The sequence below is a fragment of the Myxocyprinus asiaticus genome, chromosome 18, assembly GCF_019703515.2.
Source record: "Myxocyprinus asiaticus isolate MX2 ecotype Aquarium Trade chromosome 18, UBuf_Myxa_2, whole genome shotgun sequence".
Lineage (NCBI taxonomy): Eukaryota > Metazoa > Chordata > Actinopteri > Cypriniformes > Catostomidae > Myxocyprinus > Myxocyprinus asiaticus.
The window spans coordinates 8,907,125-8,926,785 of record NC_059361.1 but is presented as its reverse complement, the minus strand read 5'-3'; the positions used below and the strand labels follow the sequence as shown (position 1 = coordinate 8,926,785).

Genomic DNA, 19,661 nt, shown 5'->3' with positions numbered 1-19,661 from the left:
ATAGTTTAATTTGACATCACAAGCCAAGGTGAACTACAAGGTGCTTCCTAGAAAGAGAATTTAATGCTGATATTTCTGCAAATAAAGTTCATTACTTTAAAAAAGGGAAATGATAATGTCAACAGGGTTGACACAAAACCTTGGGATATGCATGTTAACAGAAAATGTGTATATTAACGTATAGTAAAAGCTGGCACCAGCTGTTTATACTAAAAGTTATTTTATACACATATCTATATGAGGGACACCAATAGCACTCGTTTTGTAACATGACCCGGGAAAGCTACAGACAACACTTTTAGAATACACTCGAGATGAAAATACACAATGTTTCCTTTATCGGATTTTAAGCTTCAGCGGAGTTAAAACCCCTCACAACTGTGATACTTCAACTTGCGTAACATCTTGCCGGAGCCCAAAGTCATGGAGGTCGGCGTGGCCATTCACACTTCGGGTATGAGCTAAACTGTCTCATTTTGGCTGGCTAGCGGAGATATAATCTCCTGCGTCGTGGAGCTATAGCATAATAATGCCATTAGGCCGAAGGGCGGCGAGACTGGGGTGTGCGAGGGGGTCTTTACAGTGGGTCATCGTCTAAGAGCTAAATGAATTAATAACGGAAACGAGCCAAACTATTACACTGCCGTGCTCCAGGCGACGGGCGCAGGCCAGAGTGAAGCAATAGGGTCTTTAATTGGAAACTCCTCATCTGGGGTTATCGGGGACTTCCTGGTGATTTCACAGGCTTTGTTTGACACACACAGCACTAGATATACAAACACATACAGACTCTATATAAACTTTCTCATATTTACTGTATGCTGAGTGTAGACACCACAGTACACTCAACATTCTCCAATTTCAAAGGGTGCAAACTCTTTCAGGAAAGAGTAACAGACAGAATTTCAGGGTAAATCATTCATTAAAAACAATTTCAGTTTACAAAGGAATAGTTTAAGGGACGATTTACACAGAACATTTTATTTCTGTAAAGTGTCGCATTTGACATGACAATTTACGTAGAATTTATTTTGCCCATAGGCAATTATATTTATTTTTTTTACTTGTTTTAAGTAAAAAAATCACAAATTTTATTTCTGTACATTGTCGCATTGGATGCAACAATTTGCAGACTGTAGGAATGATTTTTCCTACTGCCAAATAGTTTTATCCTTGTTTTAAGCATAAACCAAAAAAAAAAAAAAAATCAGGAATGATTTATAAAAAAAAAATTATTTCTGTAAATTCTCACATCTGATATGGCAATTCATGTAGGAATGATTTTGCCCATTGGCAAACAGTGTTTTCCTTGTTTTAAGCATGAACCACACAATTTAAAAATATTATGATTAACCCTTTATGCTCGGATGCTCTAGTGAAAAGAAATCATTAACAAAATATTATTAACTACAGTCTTGACCAACTCAAAAATGTATTGTTTTAAAGCTTAGAAGCTATATTACAATGCATGTAGGCATTATGACCAAAACTGAACAAGTGCTTTGAAATTTGCAGACAAATAAAAAAAATTCTGTTTGAATAATTTATTAATAAATATGCACTGCACATATTATTTTAATCTGTAAAAACATAAAATTGATCAAATAGCCATGTGTCATATTTCATTGGAAAACTCTCAAAGAATACGAAAAGCCTATTTGTTTTACTCACAGACAAAAATATATATAAAGTATATGTGTTTGACATACATGCTACATGTAAACAGCTGTTGCTTATATGCAGCGCTTCTGCTTATAACTTTAAAAAAATAAACAGAACATAAAATATCACATAGCATTACTTAGAGGAGGTTATTATCTTTAAAACGAGCCCAAACACAATGTAATCGGATGCACAGATCATTAAATAATCCACACGAAGCACAATGTGCACACAGCACAAAATGTGCTATCTGGCTAAAAACACGTTAGCATTCCTGGATCAGTTGACTTGATCGGACATTATGTAGTACGTTGTCCAGCATCATGGAACGCTAAACCAATCGTATTAGGATTCAGATCGCTGCAATCAGAGATGGAAGTCATCCAAATATGGGCAGAGAGGATCGTTCACTCTAATTAAATATAGCCACCAAGAGATGGAGCCAAGTACATGACACAGACTCAATGATGGCTCAAATGACACAAAATGGAACTGAATGAGATCTCGTTACTCATGCCTGCATGCTTTGGAGAGAGAGCATACCTTTATTCATTGTTGTATTTGCATGTGTAATTAGTTACTTATGTACAATTATTATGTTTTATTTGTTTGGAGAGGCTTTTGGTCACTTGGAGACGTTTTTGGACACAAGGATAAATTATTTTTGTAATGCTATAACTTTTGATTGCTTTATCATATCAACACAAAATTTTACTCAGTTACAGGTGACATGATTGGGGGGAAAAAACATAAGCGTTTTTTCAGAGCTACCTTATTTATACCCTGAGATATATAATGTCAAATCAGAAAAATACGTTTGTTTTCGGCTCAAGTTTTTTGTGATTTTTGAGCAGTTTCGTAGGCTAAGAATCTCAGAATTTGTTATAATCTATATCATTAAAAATTTTGAAATGTTTTCTTTAAAATTATACCAAACATTTTACCCTCCTTGTTTTTTGTGTCAAGTTATAAGCCTTTAATTAGGTTATGCTACTGAAACAGGAAATCTTTAAAAACACTTTCAGAGCTTTGTATTGTAATTTATATAGCAATAGTTTTAGAAAGGATTTATACAAAACTTTTATTTTGTAAATTACATAGGAATAATTTTACCCGTTGACACACAGTTTTTTTTTTCTTCCTTTTTTAAGCATTAACCACACACATTTTTTTTTTCTAACATGTGCTTAAAATGAGCACAAAAATCACTGAACATAATTTTTTGTACATTGTCGAATTTGATACAGCAGTTTACCTAGGAATGGTTTTGCCCATTGGCAAATAGCTTTTTCCTTTTTTAAGCATAAACCACACTAAATTTTTTAAATGTATGCTTAAAACAAGAAAAATAAATCTTAATTTACATAAGAATAGTTTTAGGAGAATTTATACAGAAATGTTATTTCTGTAAATTGTAACATTTGATTCAACAATTTTTGTATATATATATATGTGTGTGTGTTCAAATGAAGAAAAAACTTTGCCAATGGAGAAAGTAAACTGAAAACAAAGTCTTATTGCACAATTTTGCTTCTCATGTAAATGTATCTTGTTTTAAGGATGTTTAGATAGTTTTACAGACAAAAATATTGATTACGTCTTTTTTTTTTTCAAAATGGCCACAAATTGGCCAATTTATCAGCCTGGCCAATAAATCTCTACTATAAATGTACAGATCTCTCTCTCTTTGCTTGAGTGGATAACTAATTTGTGTAGTTTCAAGTCGGGTGAACACTGTCTCATGAAGATTCGCTCTGAACTTCCCTTGCAGTAATCCTCTTATAGTCTGTCATTAGCATTTATGTGCTATAAGCGTTGATGAATTCGAGGTGACCTGAGAGAATATGAGGGGCCGTGGAGAGACGCTCACCTTCGCTGCTCTGATGAGAATCTCTCGCTCTCGTTCGTCTTTCCGCTGTTTCTCCATTCGTTCCAAATGTTCAAAAAATTTAAGCTGTGAGCGAACATCAGATGACTGTTCATACCACTCATCCTCCTGAAGATAGACAGAGAGAAAAGGGGTCATGAGCTGTTTAACCAAAACTTCTGATACTCATAAACACAGTTTAACTTACGTATTTATAATTGTTTATGAATTAATTGTGATAAAAACTTTCTTCTTAGGCAGGTGGGACGAAAGTTTGTGGGTGCAAAACAAGGACTAACGCAAAAAACATGTTTACTTCAGAATGCGTCTTTGTTAATAGACTTCCTCTGTTACAGTATCCCTCTCCAGATCGTTTCATTTTGTCACAGCCGTATCGTTATTATCATTCCTGTCTCTCTATATTGCTGTCCTTTGTTGGCTATGAAGGAAGCACGTCTCTTTCAGGACTATCTTGTTTTTTTTGCTGATGTCAACAGTGTCTTCACACAGGCACTCCACACGCCTCGTACGCCTCATTTACAAACCAGCGCACGGAGAACGGTGAACACAAACCAACAAAACAAAAAGCCACAACACACACACTAAACAGAAAAACAACAAGACAAAAGTGTGGCCGTGACAGCATTCCTCTCCGCTAAGCTACTCGCCGTGTACAAAAATAAACAGATTTTAAAGACTTCCGTCACCTGCTTTTCCTCTTTTGTGGGTTTGTTTTGTTCAGTTTTGGGTTCACGTTAATATGAGCCGCTTGAAAGAATGCTGCATTTAATGCGCTGTGCTCAACTTTGTTGTTAAAGAATATGTTGGTCTCTCTGTCAGTTTGAATATTGAATTGTTTACCTGTCTGTTTTTTCTCTTTGGGATTGAATCTCTAAAGTTTCCACTTCAACATCAGTAACACTACAATAAGGTTGAATATATTATTTTCACTTTTAAATTAGATTTTTAATCCAAGAGTTTCACGGAAAATAGTTGATTTATAAACAAATATTATCCAAAATGAATAATGGCTTTAGAATTATGTTCATTGTTCAAGATACCTAATGTTAACGTTTACAACCTTATTGTAAAGTGTTACCAGTATTTCTAAATAAATCATCCCTATTCTCTTCAAATCTGATATTTGAGCAGTTATTTAAAATGTTGAACGTGCTATAAAAGCAAATGATGTTCATGTTAATGATGTTAATGATGTTTGATTAGTTTTAGTGGGAGCAGAAAAGTGCAACAATATGTGTTTGTTACTGTCAGATGATGTTGCCATTGTTTGTAGGAAAAATTAAACACCTATAAAATCTATTTATTCAGTTGAAAACATGTGTATATATATATACTGTTTATGCATCTCTTGTGAGATTTTACAGAAAAAACAGACTCTTCCTCTCTTGTACCTTAGACGAATCCATTCTGTGCTGCGCGATGGACGAAACTTTCTCCAGTACAGTTCGTAATCTGGACTGGGTGGCGTGAGAAATGAAGTTTACAGCCTCCAGCGGAACTTCCGTCACTCCAAACTTCTTGGCTGAAAGAAGACGACGCAGATGCCGATGTTATAAGGTTTTGACAATAAGAAAATACCAATAATCAAACAAACACATCACATTGCAGATGTTTGTAAGAAAGTTCAACTAAAACAAATGAAATGTGCCCTATCTTATAAATCTTTTACAAAAAGGTACAATATGTTTAGAAAATAAGTGTTATTTTGTACTGACACAATGTGTTTAAAACACAATTATGTTAGGAGATTTTTGGACACATTTTTAAACCTAAAATATCAGGAAAGTTAGTTTAGAGAGACACAAAAGCTTATTACTCAAAGGTTGCTCTTTCATAGCTCAGGTGACTTAAAGGAGTTCTTACGTACAGTAAAAATACAGTAATTAATATGGGTAGCATAGCGTAGATCATTTGATGAGAAATGTTTGCGTTCGTATTGAAATCTTTGACTTTTGATTAAAGACTTTGATCTCTTGGCATATCTGTGCACAGTTTGAGACATTATTGAGATCTCTTCTGAATACTGGGGTCTTTTTCTCAGGAGAAACACCTAAGAAGCAGGAGACCCTCCATTTGCTCTTCATTTAATCTCATTACTGTTGACGAGAAACATTTATTGAAGAGATCTAATTTTCCTATGGCAAAGAGAAAAAGGACAGAAAAGGAAAAACAGGAAATTAAAAGCCTCGTTCTAGAGTAATGCACAACTTGACAACTTTCACTTGAAAGGATAATTAGGGCAAGAGTTTCTAAAGAACACTGCAAACCTTTAGAGCGCTTGTATCTATAACAACCCCCGTCTTTAATTTGCTATTACCATAAATTCTCCTTCAACTGTTGTTTTAAGAAAATCACACCAATTATTTAAATCAGCTGCTAAACGCTCTGAGATTCCGTAATGACTTCTAACGAGATTGTACGGGTGAACATGTAATAAAGGAAAAAAAGGAATGCTGAAATCGCATCTTAGAAATGTCAAGACATTCTGAAAACAAGCCCAGCATTTCCTAAGGCCACAACTCTCAAAAACACAGATATAAATTTAGTTTAACTGAAGAATATCTCTTCAGTCCAAAAAACATAAGCTACTTTTCTTGAAAATAACGTCTTTTGGTAAAGCTCTTAAGGCAGGTTTACCTGTGCTTTCAAACAGCATGCTCCCTTTGGTAAAAGACCTAAACCTAAATGTCTTAAAAACAACTTTTCCTTGATGTCATCTTTTTACAATTTAGCCTTATGAGAGCAGAAGAGACAGCAGGACACAAACTGGATTTAGGCGCAGCCAAACAAGTTAACTTGAGTTAATAATGTGGCTAAAATGTGGACAAAACATCCATTTGTTCATCTTCTGTTTATTAAGGGGAAGAAATGGTCAACGTTTATTATTATCAATGTTTGGTCTGGGTCTTAAGAAGGACTGCTTGTTTAACTGGTTTAGCTGGTTGGCCAGCTGGTTTCTCAGCCTGATCAGCTGAAAAGTCCCCCAAACCCCTGTAAAACCATCCAACTAGACCAGTCTGACCAATGGAAACCAGCTTGGTGTAGAGCTAAGAACAAATTAAAGGAATATTCCAGGTTCAATACAAGTTAAGCTCAATTGGCAGCATTTGTGGCATAATATTGATTACCACAAAAATGAATTTTGACTTGCCACTCTTTTTCATAAAAAAAAAAGAAAAAAAAAAAAGAAAAAATCTGGGTTACAGTGAATCACTTACAATGGAATGGGGCCAATCTGTAAACATTAAAATACTCACCGTTTCAAAAGTATAGCCACAAGATGTCAACAATATGTGTGTTAACATGATTTTAGAGTGATAAAATCGCTTACAAACCTTTTCCGTGTAAAGTTATAGCCAATTTTATAACTTCGCTGCCATGTAATGACATGACAATGTAATGTCAATAAACCCTAAAACCCTAAAATGACTGTAACAATTACGATTTAAACAACTTTACAGCTAAAATAATACATGAGTTTTAACAGAAGAATAAGTGCTTTTATAAAATTATAAGCTTCGCATTTCTGCCTTTAAACCCTCCAAAAATTGGTTCCATTCACATCCATTGTACGTGCCTCACTGTAACTTTTTCTCCCCAATTTGGAAAGCCCAATTCCCAATGTGTTTTAAATCCTCGTGGTGACATAGTGACTTGCCTCAATCCAGGTGGCGGAGGACGAATCTCAGTCGCCTCTGCGTCTGAGAAGTCAATCCGCGCATCTTATCACATGGCCTGTTGAGCGTTACCGCGGAGACATAGCACGTGTGGAGGCGCGCGTGTGGAGGCTTCACGCTATTCTCCACGGCATCCACGCACAACTCACCACGCGCCCCACCGAGAGCGAGAACCACATTATAGTGACCACGAGGAGGTTACCCCATGTGACTCTACCCTACCTAGCAACCGGGTCAATTTAGTTGCTTAGGAGACCTGGCTGGAGTCACTCAGCACGCCCTGGATTCGAACTTGCGACTCCAGGGTTGGTAGTCAGTGTCTTTGCTCGCTGAGCTACCCTGGCCCCCCGCCTCACTGTAAATTAGATGTTTGCTTCTTTTTTTTAAAGAAAAAAATGGACTGGTTAAAATTATTCTTTGTGGGAAAATCTACATTACGCCACAAATGCTGTTGATTGAGCTTAACTTGTATTGAACCCTGAATATTCCTTTAAGCTGTTATTTTCTAGCACGGCTGTCATACAAAGAGCTCAGATTTGGAATCAAGCTACTGTTTTGTCTAAAATTGTGATGGACAAGATAACTCTCCCCATTCCTCAAACACTGAGAGAATATAAAGGATGTGTTCTTTGTGTATAAAGGTGAATCAAGGCCCTTCGTGCTTTTATGTGTATGACTCTCTCAGATTGAGGCAAGCTGGCAGCCTCCATACCTCCCTTGGTTTCCTGTCACCCAAGAGATCTGTAACAGCACATCAACCACAGAACCACACCGCTGCTCTGCCACAGACCAGCAGGGAGCGCTCTGTCCTCCTACACTCACTTCTGGACGTTTGAGGGAATTTACTCGAATCTAACCCACGCAGCGCTCGTGGCGACAGATCAACGGTCGGCCATGCTGTGGTAAAATAGCATTGATACCAAAGGCTTCTGACTCTCTGAAGATCCAACGTATAGTGAACATAACGGAGACAGAACAAGTGTCATACAGCTTGTTTAAACTAGTTTGTTATGAGGAAAGAACTGTGTGTCTTTCATACAACTCATGAAAGCTAGTTAGATGAACCGTCATGTCAACATGTTGCAACCGAACGTTCCAGTACTGTGACATCTACCTCATTCTGAGAAGCTCCCATCAGACATTTTTGCATCAATTTAAATGTTTACCTTTAAAAGTTTAAATCTTGTTAATCAATGTTGTGCTGCCCGCTTCAGCCTGTCAGTGGGGAATTGTGCTGTAGCACGCACTCTTAAAGGCACCTCTGCATAAATCTCCCCTTGACCAAAAGGGCACCTTTAGATTTATGAATGAAATGGGCAGGGACTTGCGCCCCTGTAGCCTCCACTCTGTGCACGCCAGTGAACTGCAGTACAACCAATTGAAAAGACTGTACGTCTGCACCTCACAGCCTCGTTATCATTCTTGTCAAAAATCAAAGATGGCACTGATAAGGTCCCACTTCACCACACGCCCTCTACATGTAATGTGCCCCCCCCCCAAATATGACAAAGAATAACTTTTTTTTTAATCACCTTTTCTCCCCAATTTTGGAACGGCCAATTCCCACTACTTACTAGGTCCTCGTGGTGGCACGGTTACTCACCTCAATCTGGGTGGTGGAGGACAAGTCTCAGTTGCCTCCGCTTCTGAGACCGTCAATATCTTATCACGTGGCTTGCTGTGAATTACACCGCAGAGACTCACAGCATGTGGAAGCTCATGCTACTCTCCACGATCCACGCGCAACTTACCACGCGCCCCATTGAGAGCGAGAACCACTTAATCGCGACCACGAGGAGGTTACCCCATGTGACTCTACCCTCCCTAGCAACCGGGCCAATTTGGTTGCTTAGGGGGCCTGGCTGGAGTCACTCAGCATTCTAACTCGCGACTCCAGGGGTAGTAATCAGCGTCAATACCCGCTGAGCTACCCAGGCCCCCTAAGAATAACTTTTAAATTATATGTCACATATCATATTATTAAACCGATGACATAAATGGTAAACTGAACTTATTTGTTTAATGTGAAATTTTGTGGAAGTGCTCTTTACTGTATTCCTGAAAGTGTTTGTACAATTTCTGCTTGTACAATAATAAAATATATATATATATATATATATATATATATATATATATATATATATATATATATATATATATATAGATAGATAGATATATATATATATATATATAAATGGTAAAAATAAACATTTCCAAGTTCTGTTTTCTCCAGTTAGCTCACAAGCTCATCGGTTAGCCTATTAGCGTAGCATGCTGCAAGATTCTTCTCCTCTTCATTTTCATCACATTTCTTCTCACTGTAGCCACCTAGTGATACAGTGGTATCATTGTATTCAAAATAACTTTTAATTTGCGGTATATTTAATGATTTTGCAAACTTTTAGTTTTTTAAATCTTTGTAGTTATGGCTAGGTGAAGGTGTAGGGTTGCTGCAGGACTCCAGATAAACACAACAAACACAGAGTATGAATGTGGCATCCAACTGTTTCAAGATTACAGGATTTCGCTGGTTATTTGGAGGAGGCATGCCTTGTAGTGGGCGTGTCTTGTAGTAGTCTTGAAGGATTCAGACAGACCCATAGTTAATGTGATGAACTCCACCTGTGATTGGTTACTCTGCTAGCACACAGGTGTGAACTTGGTAAGCATGGTAATATTGTGACTGCAGCCCTGAGGAGAGCTTGTGTTGGTGTGTTGATATGGTTCAGGTCAGGGGCCGATTAGGACTAGTGAGGTCCCTGGGGCCAATTTTCTTTCAGCAGTGACCATCGCTTTATATCATATGTATTTAAACGTATTTTTATACTTCTTGTAAATAATATCATATTTCTTGTGATGGTGGTGGTGGGGCGGGGGTCCGAAAGGGGGTTTTGAAAGGGGTCCTTGGTTCAATAAAGTTTGAGAAACCCTGGCTTAGGAGACCTGGCTGGAGTCACTCAGCACGCCATGGATCTGAACTCGCGACTGTGGTAGTCAGCGTCAGTACTCGCTGAGCTACCCAGGCCCCCATTATGAAATATTTTAACTTTATCGAACACTTTAAATATTGAAGAATTTAGCAAATAGGTTCCTACAGAATCTATGAATGGGTTTGGTGAAACCCATACAGAGCCCTGCTCCATAAACATGTTAACCTAGCAATAGTATTAGTATAAAATAGTAATAATTATTTGTTGATGCCCACTGAGGTAAATCATGCAGGTCACAATGGACAGCTAAGGCCATTTTTTTCATAGCACAAGTTAAACGTTAGATGTGTAATTTTATTTTCATTTTTAGGTTCCAATCTTTTGAATATTTTTTGTTGAAAATCTGTACCTGACATGACATTTTACACAGTGGCATCACCATGGTACCATATGCAATTCATCATTCCTCATATTATTGCTAGAATAAAGAATTTGTACATTTTTAAAAAGCTAAAATGTGATTAAAATGTCTCCAATCATGTATCTGTAGAGGGCTGCAATGCAGTGTACACACTGAAAAGTTTTGATCATAAATGTAACAGCACCAAATAATTCACTCAAATCTGATTAAAAAACTAAATTCTTTCAAATATACACACTGTTTTCTTGCTTATGTTTAAAGGCTATTTGATGGAAGTGTCTGGAACTTACTTTCAATTTTTTAAGCTACATCCAACAAACTCTGCAAAGAGTTTAGGCAGTTCTGGCTCGCGCTGCTGTATCTGTTCTTACTCATCTGAATTATGGGGTGCGTTCTATTCAGAAGTGATCATCCCTATACCCCATTCCCTTCAACGACTTCACCCTCCATTGTGAGAGCTTTGGAGGGCTGAAAGGTGTGGGGCTCAAAAATAGTGGTCATTTTATTTGATTAGAAATTCTGTTTGGAACAACCCTACAGCTTGGCTACCATTATTATTACTCCCAACCATGTGACCTGCGAAGGCTTTATTTTTGCTTTCAAAGTGGCCATAAATCCCCAAGACTACATTACATTGGCAAAATGTTCAAATGAGCTGAGTTTGTTTTGGAATGCTCATGCTTTTTTTCTGACTGTAAGACCTGTAAATATGTCTAACTTCAAGCGTTTAAAACTATTTTAAACTTTCAGACAAGGTTTTGTCAAACCATGATTATAGTTTGTCTCAACAACCTTTACGCATCTAGTTTAATCAATACATTTTCACACAATTTTTTGTGTGAAAATAAAATATCAATGTTTTATTTTCCCCAACCACCTAAGCCAAGCTATTTCCTTGTAATGTAGGGAAAACATGCAGATATAGCATGTTTAGAGAACACCCTGGGATTTTCAGTGATACCAAATATTAGTGAGTTTGGCCATGATAACTTCCTCTCCTTGCTCTACAGAAATATATGACATTACAATTCAGCACATCAAATACAATATTATGTTTTTTTAATAAGTCAATTATGTTTTTTATACAAAAAAAACTATACTGATGTTTGCTGTCTCAAGATATTATAGTAAAATGGCATTATAATAGCTTGTAATATAAAACCATGAGATCTTTATAATGTAAATGTAAAGTAACTAGCTGTCCACACTTTAAATATATCTTCTAAAATTTTATGTCAGTATTTTCAAAGCTCATTTTTTTATTATTATTATTATTATTATAATTGCGATGGACATGGATGTAATGTAATGATGATTAAGAGATATACCCCAAAACCCTGTTGTATCACATTTTATACACACATTTTCAACACGATTTTTCTATTAAATAATGTACGAGAAAAGTTAGCACACGTTGCTTCAATTCAGTAAATACTCAATTTAAAATATCAGTAGCAATATAAACGTTATTGTTATTTTTACTCTATCAAAATCAGAAAAGATTTCACATCAGAGCGATAAGTGCATCACAACACGAAGGCAGCCATTTTGGAAATAAAATTACAAGATCTTCTACTTCCAGAAGAGCACGGAAACTTTCATCAGGAGGCAGCAGACATCTAGTTCATTGCATATAACAGGATTTTCAGCAAAGTTTTGATCATGTTGATGATGTAGAGACTTTATAAAGCATGTATCAAATATGATATGAGCCTTGTCTAGGCTTTGGGGCCCACATATTTAAGCGTATATAAACATTTGTTTGTTTCTTTTTAAGTTGATGGGCCACGAGGCCTTGCAGCCCAGGCCCTCCTCTGACGGGCCCCGGGCCACGAGACCTTGCGGCACTGGCCTTATTGGCCCGGTCCATAATTCACCTATGGTTCAGGTGTGTGTAGGTTAATACTGTACCTGTTTCCAGTATGCGTCGATGTAACAAGCCAGTAGGTAGGAATGCCTCGTCTTTACAGGAGCGGATCTGTGTGCCCACCAGCTCGGAGTTGGTTGCTAAGATCCGAGCACTCTCTTCGTTGAGGTTGACCCCGGCCATAGATGCCACATCGTTGATGTCATCATCGTCCCTGTCCATCCATGACACAACCAACCATCAATCTCTTTACATTGTAAATAGTCATATTATGCCATAATAAGTGGTGCTTGCCCTAAGTATGAAACTTGGTGTGTAACCTTCTCCATTTGTGCCATGACCATGAAAGATACCTCAAAATCATGCATTTTTTTTGTTTTGAGAAGAGGTGTGCTATTACTTTTCCAAGCAATCAGGCTTACGATTTTTGCCTGACGGACTTGTTTTGAAGACCTTTGAAAGACCTTTTATCTTTTATATATTTCTGCATATAAATAACAAATCAGAGTAAAGCTATTGACTTTGACAGTCAGTCACTGCTCATTTCAAGTTTTTGCACAGGCGTGACATTCCGTTGCTTTGAGTGGCAGCTTTTCCACCCAATAACTTCTCTCCCTTTTCCCGTTGCCTTAGTAACAGTGTCCTAATTACAGCACATTAGCAGGGGAGCAGCGCTCGGGGCCCTGCTGAAAACTTCATCACTACGGTTAAAGAGGTCAAAGTTCACTCTGATCCACTCTCATTTGCGTCCGCGTCTGCACCTCTGTTTCTGACACTGAGCCCCTTGGCATCTTGTGCCCGCATGCATGCCACCCTCGGTGCCCGTGTGTGCGCGTACAGCAGCATCGAGCCCCCCCACCAGGGCTGCGACGGCCGCATGCCTCTCCCGGGCTGGGCAGGCCATATATGAGTACTGACACCGCGGTGGGAGCTGACACACACGATTAGTGCGACACAGAGTTAGCACGTTAGCATAGCTGCTGCCTCGCGCCTCCACCGAAAGACAAAGAACAGAAACAAGAGAGATTCAACAGTTTAGTTTAGAAGTCATAAATATTATAACTTTATCTTATCTTATTAGGAGCCCTTGAACCTGAAAGAGTTGTATGAGCAATAGTAATAGTGATGCTTTCCTTAGCAAACAATACTAATAAAAACAAGGATTTCTGCCAATAGGGATATTTTACTATGGTAACTAAACTAAAACACAGCTAGCATTGGAGACCGATTGGTGGACTGGTTTTGATCAGGGTGGGAGAGCCAACCAAAACATCATAATCACGAAACTCGCCATTGAGTAGAAGGCCGTCAGTAACAAGCAAACCTGACAACTTAATTAGCTACACTGCTAAAGATTTATTGGTTCATCAATCAGAGCCTGCGGGTGACACCCTTGGGGGAGAGAGAGAGCCATTTCAGTGAACTCTGTGAACTGTGACACACACATAAAACACAATAGCTCTGTTCCAAAACCTTTTGAGCTACCTTGATGTCTACACACTAAATAGGCAGCTACCTTTCAAGGCAGCATGCTAACTGTAATGGAACCTCATAAGCGACTGATTTGGAGTGTTCTTTATTCGCATGTGTCCACGTGTCCATGTGTCACACAAAGAGCACTATTCATGTGAATCACACAAGAGACTTGGCTCATAATTGATTCCAAAGCAGTTTGACAAAATGAGGTATCTTAGAAGGCAGCATAATCATGTGGTCAACCTTTTTGAACAGCCTTTACCTCAGCAACACGACTATGATGTCTAGGTAGGCAGCTCACTTGACTATAGAACAGAGCCACTGTTTGCCTACGATTCTGACATACATTTATTTAAGAATGGTTTTAGAAACAATTTACAAATAAATTTGTTCAGCTCGTGTATCACGAGAGAGGCACTGAATCTGTCCCTTATACACACAGAAAAAATACTCACTTCCCTTGTGAAATGCCATAGTTTTTTACCACAGTTATAGTTACTACTGTGAAATCATAATAAACTAACATGGGATTGTCCTCAAACAGTGTTAGTGGCAGTTCGCACCAAACACATTTTTGTATCTGTCCACACTGTTTTTTTTTTGTGGTTTTTTTTCCTATGTACACATGCAGACATCTTTGACCATTGCTCCACATCTTGCTGTTTTTCAGCATCTTGTGCAGGAGAGTGTCAAGTTAAAAAGAACTTCTGTTTAAAACACATCTCGAGACACAACATGCGTTGTCTTTTATTCGTGGAATTGCGTCTAACAGTTTTTTAGTGTTCGCTGTGAACAGCCCCTTACAGTTTAAAAAGTATTTCTGTCACTTTGATTACACCTAGTGGCAAATACCAAATTAACACAGTTTAAAGGGATAGTTCACCCAATAATAAAAAAATCTCTCATGATTTACTCACCTGCATGCCATTCCAGATGTGTATGACTTTCTTTCTTCTGCTGAACACAAACGAAGATTTTTAGAAAAAATATCTCAGCTCTGTAGGTCCTTTCAATGCAAGTGAATGATGGCCAGAACACTGAAGGTCCAAAAGCACATAAAAGCAGCATAAAATAATCCATACGACTCCAGTGGTTAAATCCATATCTTCAGAAGCGATATGATAGGTGTCATGAATTCCTTTGTTGTTCCTCCCGCTCACCACCAGAGGGCTCCATCACATGGGGTTTGACTTTAACTCTCTGAACTCTGGATCCCCGTACCTGTCAATAATTACCTGTTCACCTGTTTCCAATTCACTCAGCTATTTAAGTCTCACTCGCTGTCATTGCAAAGTCTTGTTTTGCCCAGGCTGACATTTCTGAACGTTTTCTTAGTTTGTTGAATTACCTGTGTATTATTCTGGACTGTTTACCCTGTCTTTGATCTGTTGCTGCCTGCCTACTATTACTGCCTTGTTTTACCTGGATATAACCTGCGATTGTCTGCCACCTGCCCCAATCTCTTGCCTGTTTATTGAATACCCCTCTGGACTGCCTTTGATATTACTGCTGCTGGTGATTTACCCCTGACTGTCTGAATTACTACGTTTATTAAAAGATGCACTTGGATCTCAACTCTGTTGACTCATTACAATAGGTGTGGGTGAGAAACAGATCAATATTTAAGTCCTTTTTTACTATAAATTTCTGCTGTTTCTCAGTGTCTGTTCTTTTTGCCTTCTTACATTCTTGTGGACTTGTTTGACATCATCACCCTAATCTAACCCTAACCCACCAAAAAAAGAAAATAGTTAAGAGGTTGAATATACATATCGCAGCACATCTCAAAACTCGCATGGATGTGTTTTACGTCCTCATGTCTTCAGAGTTCACTCTTTCAAGGTAGTTAGGCAAGACTGATTTTCGCAAGAGCGCAAGAACGAGAACACGTTTTTTTTGGGGGGTTTTTGCATATCGCCACCTACTGGGCAGGGAGGAGAATTTGTAGTAAAAAGGACTTAAATATATCGCTTCTGAAGACATGGAAATAACCACTAGAGTCATATGGATTACTTTTATGCTGTCTTTATGTGCTTTTTGGACCTTCAAAGGTCTGGCCACCATTTACTTGCATTGTGAGGACCTACTGAGCTGAAATATTCTTCTAAATATCTTCATTTGTGTTCAGCAGAAAAAAGTCCTACACATCTGGGATGGCATGAGGGTGAGTAAATGATGAGAGAATTTCCATTTTTGGGTGAATTATCCCTTTAATTGTAACTATAATTGAAGTAACCGGTATTTTGGCAGAAACTATGATTACCATGAGTTTTTCTATTCGCACCCTCATGAGTATACACACTTGGCAATTAAGCGGTGCACATGTCTTAAATTGTCATAGTCACATAGCAGTGATTGTTGGTTTAAAGGTAAAACAAGAAGCTATGCACTCAATGAACTGTTTAATTTCTAGTACAGAACAGTATGTGTTAGCACTACACTAATTGCTACACAGTCTTCTGTCACACACATCAATCAAAAGGGATTTTGATCTACTTCAGTTTAAGCTCCCTCATGTGTTCGGTCAAGAACAGAGTGACAGTCTTGAACAAATGAGAAAGAAAATAAAGCAAAATCAGAAGGAATGGGTGGATGAGAGTGGCAGTGGTTGGCCCTAGCTGAGAGAGATGCCTGCAGACATCAGAAGCAGCCCAGTGAAATGCTGCTCCCGTGTGTCAGCAGCAGGTATTACACTTCAAACCTCTCCATACCTGAAAGAGCCGCCCCCAGGATCATTCAGTTTGTTTTTCTGGTTTCCTGAGAGCTGGATTGTGACTCCTGCAGGACTTTTGCACGTCTGTATGGATACTGGTTTCCCTAAAGTACCTGGAAACGACAAGACAGTATTATCGTGAAATTAAACATCTATTTTCATCAAATATATATATAAGTCTGTGTGCCTCACGACCACTGCTGTTACTCTGGTAACTGGTAACATTTCACTCCAAAATCAAAAGAAGGATGAATAAGAAATTATATTTTTCATAAAGAGAACTAAGAATTATTTATTTATTTATTTATTTTGCATTGTGGTTTTTGTGCAAAAAAACATTGTGATTGCATTTTTATGGCAATAAAGTGGAAATTTTTAATACAATTTCTAATTATAAATTAAAGGCAGTACAAAAAATACTACAATGATGTATAAATATTTTTACAATTTGAATAATCCATTTTTATTTTTTTGCTTTTTTGTTTTTGCATTACAGTAATGAGAATGAGATTTGTTTTTACTCATTCATTCGTTTATTTATTTTGCATTACATGGCGTTTTAACTAGGTGCACCAGAAACAAGCAATTCATCTGTCCGGTCCACACTGTAAGTAAAAATGTGTTCAATTGTCATGTAAATAATGCAAAAACTCTCAGAAGTCTTAAAAATAGGCTTAGTTCTCTTTCTTTATTTCATTTCATTTTGGGGTGAAATATGAGTCTATATTCCATATGTATTTATATATGAAACATGAGGACATGTTCTTATGTGAGATTTGCTCGAAAACAAACAGAACAAGAGGGAAAGAATCTGATTTTCTGCATTATCTTTATGTATCTCTCTGTTTTTCTCTATATTTTTCTCTTGTTTGTCTCTCAGCATTCTCCAATACAGTCCTGAATGTGTCTACACACACACACAATGACTGGCAGCGTGTTTTTGAATGTGATTTTAAGAGGCATGTTCTTCACCTACAGCTACAGGACATAGTATTTTTAGAAACTTTCCCCCTGAAATCCAATTTAAGGGCTAAAACATAAAACGGATCAAACTATGCTGAACAGGAAGCGAGAGAGAGAGAAACAGATCAAATCTGTATGCACATCTGAATGAGCGTGTATGTGGTTTCTCTAGGCGCTGTAAACTTGAGTGTGTCTTTCATGGTTTTAGTTTGACCAGCAAAGCCAATATTTCAGAATATTTAATGTCAAGTTAAAGGAATAGTTCATCTAAAAATTAAATTCAGTCATCATTTACTCACCCTAATGTCGTTCCAAACATGTATGACCTTTTCCATATAGTGAAACTGAATAGGGGCCAGGGTCTGTCAAGCTCCAAAAAGGACAAAAAAGCACCATATAAGTAGACTCATTTGTTATATTCCAAGTTTACTGAAGTCATCCGAAAGCTTTGTGTGCGGAACAGACTGAAATTTAAAGGGATAGTTCACCCAAAATGAAAATTCTGTCTTCATTTACTCACCCTCATGCCATGCCAGATGTGTATGATTCTTTCTTCTGCTAAGTACAAATGAAGAATTTCAGAAGAATATTTCAGCTCTGTAGGTTCATACAATGTAAGTGAATGGGTACCAAAATTTTGAAGCTCCAAAAAGCACATTAATGCAGCATAAAAGTAATCCATACGACTCCAGTGGTTTAATCCATGTCCTCAGAAGTTATATGATAAGTGTGGGTGTGAAACAAATCAATATTTAAGTCCTTTTTTCTATAAAGTCTCCTCCCTGCCCAGTAGGTGGCGATGTGCATGAAGAATGCGAATAGCCAAAAATAAAAGAAGAATGTGAAAGTGAAGACGGATAGTAAAAAAGGAATTAAATATTGATCTGTTCCTTACCCTCACCTATCATGTCGCTTCTGAAGACATGGATTCAACCACTGGAGTCTTATGGACTACTTTTATGCTGCCTTTATATGCTTTTGGAACTTCAAAATTTTGGTACCCCTTAACATGCATTCTGAGGACCAACAGAGCTAAAATATTCTTCTAAAAATCTTCATTTTGTGTTCTGCAGAGAAAAAGAATGAAATACACATCTGGGATGGTATGAGAGTGAGTAAATGATGGAAACATTTTCATTTTTGGGTGAACTATTCCTTAAAGTTAAATCTTCCCCTATATACGTATACAGTGCACAAGTTTTATGGACTATGTTCATACTACATTTATTATGCTTTTCTTTGAGCTTGACAGCCATTGGTCACTCTATGCTTTCTTGTATGGAAAATATCAAAATGAATATTCTGCTAAATTTCTCCTTTTGTTTTCCATATTAAGACAAAGATGAGTAAATGATGACAGAATTAAAACAATTTAACTTTTCCCTTAATTTTCTAATATCATAATATATGAATCTCTCTCCTCTCACAGAAATTGTCTTCTGTTCAGGTTAGTTGGCATAAATTCTAATGAAATGAAAAGCTGATGAACAAATTATGGATTAAAAAGTCTCTCGGGTGTGCAGTGTCCTCACCTGCCGCTCGCACCGTCTGTGTGATGACTACAGGCATCCGTATCTGAGCCCCAGGACCCGCCGCCCTCTTAATGCCCTAAAAAGATACAACCGACACAGAATTTACATTCATTTTACTTTGTCATTTTTGCAGTTTTACAATCTACAGTTTTTAAATAAACAATAACCGGGTCAGATATGCCTCTGGTGCTTAAAGACATTATTAAACAGCATTCACAATGCTCTCAACTTCCGTAATGTGGCATATTACAGAGTGAAAACATTATATTTTGCTGGAATTTTTTTCAGCACAGTGGAGAGAGAGGAAGAAAACAAGGTAATGATAAAGTGTAGAGAGGGGCAGAACCCGGGAAAAACACTAATAGAGACGCTTCGATGCCGCACGAGTCCCTTAGTGCCGCCCTGAGCAAATCCCATCCATCCATTCCACTTTCCCTTCGCCTGCATATTTCTCTGACTTGTTTGCTTTTGCCCGGACACACTGTCTGTCGCCACATTACAGCTCTGAGAAATAAAACCTCAGGGAGATTAT

General features: G+C 37.7%; 1 protein-coding gene across 5 annotated transcripts in view; it reads right to left on the bottom strand.

The window, feature by feature from the left end:
• The window catches only part of LOC127456413 (transcription initiation factor TFIID subunit 4-like), a 129,423-nt gene that overhangs the window by 86,636 nt on the left and 23,126 nt on the right, over positions 1-19,661 (bottom strand). For all 5 annotated transcript variants that reach the window (XR_007899833.1, XM_051724885.1, XM_051724886.1 and 2 more), the window contains 5 exons: positions 19,130-19,205; positions 16,633-16,747; positions 12,490-12,659; positions 4,942-5,072; positions 3,533-3,658 (listed from right to left, as the gene is read on the bottom strand). Coding sequence is in view for 4 of the 5 variants with exons in the window: in XM_051724885.1 (XP_051580845.1) it covers positions 3,533-3,658; positions 4,942-5,072; positions 12,490-12,659; positions 16,633-16,747; positions 19,130-19,205 (618 nt within the window). In the remaining variant the exon portion in view is untranslated. The remainder of the gene's footprint in view (positions 1-3,532; positions 3,659-4,941; positions 5,073-12,489; positions 12,660-16,632; positions 16,748-19,129; positions 19,206-19,661) is intronic.